This window comes from Thalia democratica, chromosome 8 (assembly GCF_965202585.1).
Source record: "Thalia democratica chromosome 8, ktThaDemo2.hap1.1, whole genome shotgun sequence".
Lineage (NCBI taxonomy): Eukaryota > Metazoa > Chordata > Thaliacea > Salpida > Salpidae > Thalia > Thalia democratica.
Window position 1 is genome coordinate 36,089,797 of NC_139172.1, and position 6,178 is coordinate 36,095,974.

Sequence of the window (6,178 nt, forward strand, 5' to 3'; positions counted from 1 at the left end):
AATTACCTGTGCTTTCAAAATTTAAGTAGCTTTTAAGTATAAAGTTTATGAAGGAATATTTGTTTTATACAGTTAGTTCTAGACTAGTTTGTTTATAGTAAAAGTGTTTTATTATTTTTAAAATATGAAGTTTAAAAATCTCATTTACTTAGTAGTTATTTAACAAGCTGTAATTTTCAAATAACCCTTTTATTTTCTGTAACTATTTCTTTGACAAAGTTTTTATGTTGTTATATATGTTTTAATTTTTAAAAATTTTCTGTGTCTATGTAAAGTTGTTTGTTTCCTTATACACGTTTTAAATTCCGTCTACATTTGTCTATCGATTTTATTTAATTTTTCTTTATACTATTGTTGGTGTTTAATAAATCTTTACATTTATTATTGTTGTTGTTTTGGATAAGATCTAGAGACTGACATTAGACTTATTTATGTAATAAAAGCTGGATGTAAAATATGTTAGTTTAATTTTATGTTTCAAGTATAAAATTATAATTTAAAAAATATTTTATTGTTTTAGACTTCTTTGTAGATTTTGTAGTTCAAACTTTTTAAAGTTTTAAATTGTTTTTACTTAAACTTATATTGTTGTCAAGTTTTATTTATGCCACGTTATTTTTAAAAGTTACTTATATTTTTGAAACAAAGTTTTTTAGATAGTGTTTTTAGGCTCTTTATTATAAAAGATACATTACTCAATCTTTCTGTCTGATTTGTAAAAAATAGACTAAAGTAGCATTGATTTATTAAATAAGTATGAATTTTTTTATCCGTTATGTTCTTTGAAATGTTTTGAGCTTCGGGCTATTTTTAATATATCTCTTGGGTGTTAGTATTACTTTATATTTATTACTCGGTTTCTAAATAACTTTATACAGTCAATAAAACGTAGTGACTTGTAAAGTTAGCTGCCCATTATTCATCAAAAACAGTAAGTAGAAATTTTGTAAAGGTGAGTAAAGTTCACTGTTTGTATAAAATATCGCTGTTTAACACTTATTCCGGCAATTCAACAAAGTGTTTGTGTTTTCTCCATTCTAGTAACAATTTTGTGAGCTTTTAGGTTTAGATTATTCAACAAAAAAAATTTTCCAAGTTTTGACTTGCAAATTGTCAACTTGAAAATATTAATTTTAAATCAGGACTAGTGTATCAACAACAAGTTCTTACTCACAAACAATGACTGTTCTCAGAACATCTTATAAAGTTTGTTTCAACCAAAAGTTAACAAAATCTAGACTTAAAATTTCCGTTTAAAACTCCACTATACCTAAAGCTTATTTGAAACTTTCGTGACAGCTTTTAAATATTGAGCTTTTAAATAATAATTTTTGTTTTCCCTGTCATATACATCGTATCTCCTTGTGCAGGTAATTTTATTATTTTTATCAATGTTTTTAAGAAGGAGTTATATAATTTTTAGGATAATGTTATTTTTTCGATACTTAACAATTACCAAAAAGCAGCTTCATTATGTTGAAAATAAGAAAAAAAGTTGTAGAAATGCTAATTAAGATTGGTCTTGAGATAGTTAATTTCGTTTAAGCATAAAATTTATTTAAATAAAAAACTACTGTCCTTATATTTTAATTTTTATAATTCTAGTCGCGGGCCCATTGTGATAAAAAATTCAAAAGTTAAAAACTTAAAGTATTAAGTTTTTTGATATGAGTGTTTATGAAAACGCTACAAACAAATAAATTTAAAAAAAAAGTATATTTAAAAGTAACCAAAGTGTATATATAGTCTTAAGGCAGTCAAACATAAAAAATAAAAGTAGGAATGAAATAATTTGTGTCGGTACTTTATGATTACACTTAAGATACATTTTTAGATGATAACATATATTTAAAAAAAAATACACACAAAACTGTCTAGAGTTGTTTGAAAATACCAAGTTTATAAAATCGTGTTTTTAACTATTTTCTAGTCTTGCCTATTTAACCGTTTTCTGACTTTTCTAAAGTTCTAACAAATGAAAAAAAAACAGTAAGAAAATTAATTAAAACTTTGTGTGTTTAAATAATCAAGAATATAAATTTTCTTTTTATAAATCTAACTACTTAACAAATGTTTTATTTATAAATAACAACATTTTATTGTCCGTTACAACATGAAACACAACAAAAAGTTTAACAAATACTTTTTAGTGAATATTTCGAAAGCAGAAAGTAATAAAACTAAACTTTGTTTTTGAAAATTAAATCAACTATAGCCCCAAAGGGGGCAACTTGGCTTAGTTTAGGAAACCCTTTTATGAATCTGTTCTGGATTTTTTTTTAAGTAGTGTTCAATAAAAATATTCAGAAAGTTTTACAAGTTTTGGTTCATGAAACTAGCGGGAAAATATTGCTTTGTTATTTCACTCACTTTTTGTAACTTAATTTTTTTTAATCTTTTGCTTATTTTCTTAATTATTTATTTCGGTTTTCATCTTCAATGTAGTTTATTATAGATATTAACAACGGCCGGTGCTCAAATATGCACGAAGAGTCACTTTCTCGCAGTACCAACTTCGTACGGTAGAAAATCAACCGACGGGAGTAATTATGACTCCTTCAAGCATTACGCAGTTCAGGAAAGCTCATGTCTGGGTTGTAATTGATTTTTGAGCTTGCTGCCGTTCAACATTATTGATTTACTGAGACCAACAGTAACAGTTGCGACTTTGAATGTATTGAAGTGTTTTATAAGGCCCGTATTTTTATTATTAAATTTTTATTTATAGTAATTTAAACTTTGTCTAACAAACGTTGCTTCGTATTACCATTAAGTATAAGCCTAAGTTGCTGTACAGATATGGAATTTATGCATACATGCTTTGTTATCTTTATTAAGAGTTATTAAATTTAAAAGTACTGTTAAAAAATTGTATAAATTGCCAACGTACTGTATTTATTGAATTAAACAATTCAATTAAATTGAAAAATTTCAAAATTAGAAAACCTGTATTTATTACTTAAAAAATAAGAATGGTTAAAAAACCAAACTTTTTTAAATTATTAAGACTCTAAGTTACCTATCAGTAGGATTTCATTAAATTAATTACTTATAGATAAATTTTTAAAAATACTCAAGAATTACATTCAATTGGTTATGTACTATAGATGACGATCTTTTTTATTTTAAAATTAAACGCTTAAATATACGTTATCTAAATTGAACAGATTTATTTTAAAAATAGCAACAAATATTAAATTATGTATTAGTCCAAAACAATAAGTTACTTAAACGTGTAAAGTGTTTTCAATAGATAATAAGCTTAGGTACTTTTACGCAACAAAAACCAATAATGTTTTCTGTCAACTCAAACTCTTCTTCACACCATTGATCTTTGCCAATGTCGTAGCACCAATATGATCGCGAGTAGGCACTGTAGGCAACAATCTTTTCACCGAATGAAACAACTCTGAAGCGGCTTGATTTCTGATCTCTTCTCACCGGTCTCTTGATCAGCGCGAACTGCTGGCAGTCGGAATCAAAGACTTCGCAGCTTTCACGAGAGGGATAGAATGCGGGACGTGCGATTATGAACAGCTTGTTTCTGACGGCCACTTGTCCGTGATATTCTCTGGCGCCCAGCATGCTCGGCATTTGCGCCCACTCGTTCGTCTCGTGGTCGTACGCTTCGACTGCGCGCGAGTGCGCTCCGTCAACAGTCCCGCCGGAAACGACCACTTTTCCTCGGTAAGCCGAACAAGCCGCGTTGTTTCTTCTGAGCATCATCTCAGCAATTGGTTTGAACGAGCAGTCTTTCGTGTCGAACATTCTTTCAGTGTCACTTGGATTATGGACATAAGCGTCGTTACGTTTATCTCTCCTTTCACCCCCACAAATATATATTTTGTCCATCAAAGCGCAAGCGCAAAAATTTTCCTGCTTCACGTCCTCTTGCGACACGCGCTGCCAAGTTTGGGTGAGCACAGAGTATTTATCAACCTGCGTTACGGTTCCGAACCCGTTGAAACCATAAAGAAAATAAACTTCTCCCCTCAGATAAACTGCTTTGAAGTGGGCTCGCGTTCTTTTCATTTGCAACGCGTCAGCTTTGGAGGGTTTAAAACTTCTACCGTCCACCTTGTGCGCGTTGGTGAAAAACATTTTTCCGAAGTAGCCTCCGCAGACGAGCACGTCAAACATGTCTTGACCGCAGTACCTGTGACGAGCGGAAAGTTTGCTTTCAACTTTTTTGCTGTCAACAACGTTTTGTAAAATTGCGGCGTGCTCGCCGTTTCCCGCAAAAGCCGAGCTTTCGCGCAGCAAACGCTCCAAGCTGCCGCTCGACAACAAACTGAGACGCACTTTTGCGAAGAGATCGCTCGCGAAAGCTCTTCTGCCTTCAAAGTCGCGGCTCAGCCAACCGTTGGCTGCGTTGACGACCTCAAGCTCGGAAGTGACATGCAGCGAAGAGCTTGAAAGCACTTTTGCAACCAGAGCAGAGCTCAGCTGCTGAAAGTTTTCAGTTTCAGCGACCACCGTGAAAAATCGTTCTATGTAGCACAGCAAAGCCTTAGAAAGGTTTTTTAAACTGAAGGTGACAGTTATCTCATAAAAGGCCGCCACATTCTTGAAACTTGTTTTCTCCTTGAAAACTTCGCAAATCTGGTTGCTTACTTCAACTTCACTCAGCAAAATCTTGCTTATCTTCAAATTTGAAACAGTTTTCATATCTTCTGTTTTATGTGCATTTGTTAAAAAATCAATATAAATATTTTTTCAACTAAAAAAGATTGCTCAATTTACAGAGATGTAAAGAGTTTACTTAAACAGGGATGTGCCAGTGTTAAGTATTTTATTTACAACCAGGTTTCAATGACAAAAAATTGCGACCTCTTCAAGTGAATTAAAATAGTAAGCAATGTTGCTAGCCTGTAATGTTGTGTGCAGTTTACTAGTTGCAATAAACCTGGTTGCAAATAAAACAACTAATTTGCATATCTCTATTTAAAAAATCAATATAAAGTAATGGATTTAGTTATTTAATATAATTAAAGTAGAATAGGGGTAGGCAACTTTTTAATCGGCTGGCTGGGTCCGAAAAAAAATATTTTTTGGCGAGCCGAGCATTTTGAGTTATTAATCTACTGGATCCAGTATACGGATCCAACAGAATAATAAATTTTTAAAACCGGGTCTTAATTAGAAACTACTATTATTCGGCCAGATACTAATTTTATGCGTCTAATAGATTATTATTGCAAAATCATTTCTTTCACAAAAATTTCACAAGTATGACATTTTAAGTGTTTATTAAGTACTCAGATTATTATATTTATTATAACCCTGAAAAGCACTAATACTAATTATATAAATACAAAACTATGATTACTAAAAATTACTTGAGACAAACTTTGACTTGCTAAGTTTAGCATTAAGTTTTTAAATTCTTTAAATTTTGAATTTCTAAATGTAATGTCAAACTAAAGTTCATCGTCATATCAAACTTAATGAAAAATAAAATTATGATATAAATGTACTTCTCCGCTTATAACACTGACTGTTCTATATTTGCAACTGTTGGTAAATACGTCAAGTTGTTCTTACTGAGACTGAAAAACACAGTATAAGTTTTAACTTTAATACCTTTTCTACAGAGTAATGTTTATTAGCGAAAGTAACCTTTCTATTAAGTTGGTATTCAATTCGTTCACATGCCTAAACAAATGTAGCATGAATCTGAGAGACCATTCATATTTGAAAAATGATTTGAATTATTTTAATTTCATTTCACTCAAAAATAACTAATTAGCGGTTTTCGGTCCCAAACGTGTCTTATGAATTTTTTAAACAATATAAAAATTTAAAGTTGAGTAGTTGACTGAAAACAGATGTGAACTGCTGTTTGGAAAATGATAAAAACTACTTTTTTTGATATCAATTTAAACAACTCTCTGTTTTTTTAGGAAGACTTTGACTTTTGACTCGTCAATATTTTATTAGTGTTATTAAAATGATAGACTGCCAAAGGTAGCTAAGTAAAATATCAGATTTAAATAAAAGTTTTGCTTTGGGTAATTTGAAAAAAGAATATTCCAACTGAGTTTGAACAAAACAAAAACATTAGGACAAAACGGTGTTTTTATAACTATACACAAATATAAAATAAAAACATTTTCAAACATGCAACGAAGTCTAATTATTACAATTTGTGTAGTAAAAGTATGGTACAAAGTTTGTA

General features: G+C 30.4%; 1 protein-coding gene across 1 annotated transcript; it reads right to left on the reverse strand.

Moving 5' to 3' along the window:
* Positions 1-3,246: 3,246 nt before the first annotated feature.
* LOC145843199 (kelch-like protein 7) lies at positions 3,247-4,668 on the reverse strand. Its single transcript, XM_082950659.1, has one exon. The coding sequence runs from the start codon at positions 4,666-4,668 to the stop codon at positions 3,247-3,249; it is 1,422 nt and encodes a 473-aa protein (XP_082806785.1).
* Positions 4,669-6,178: the final 1,510 nt, after the last annotated feature.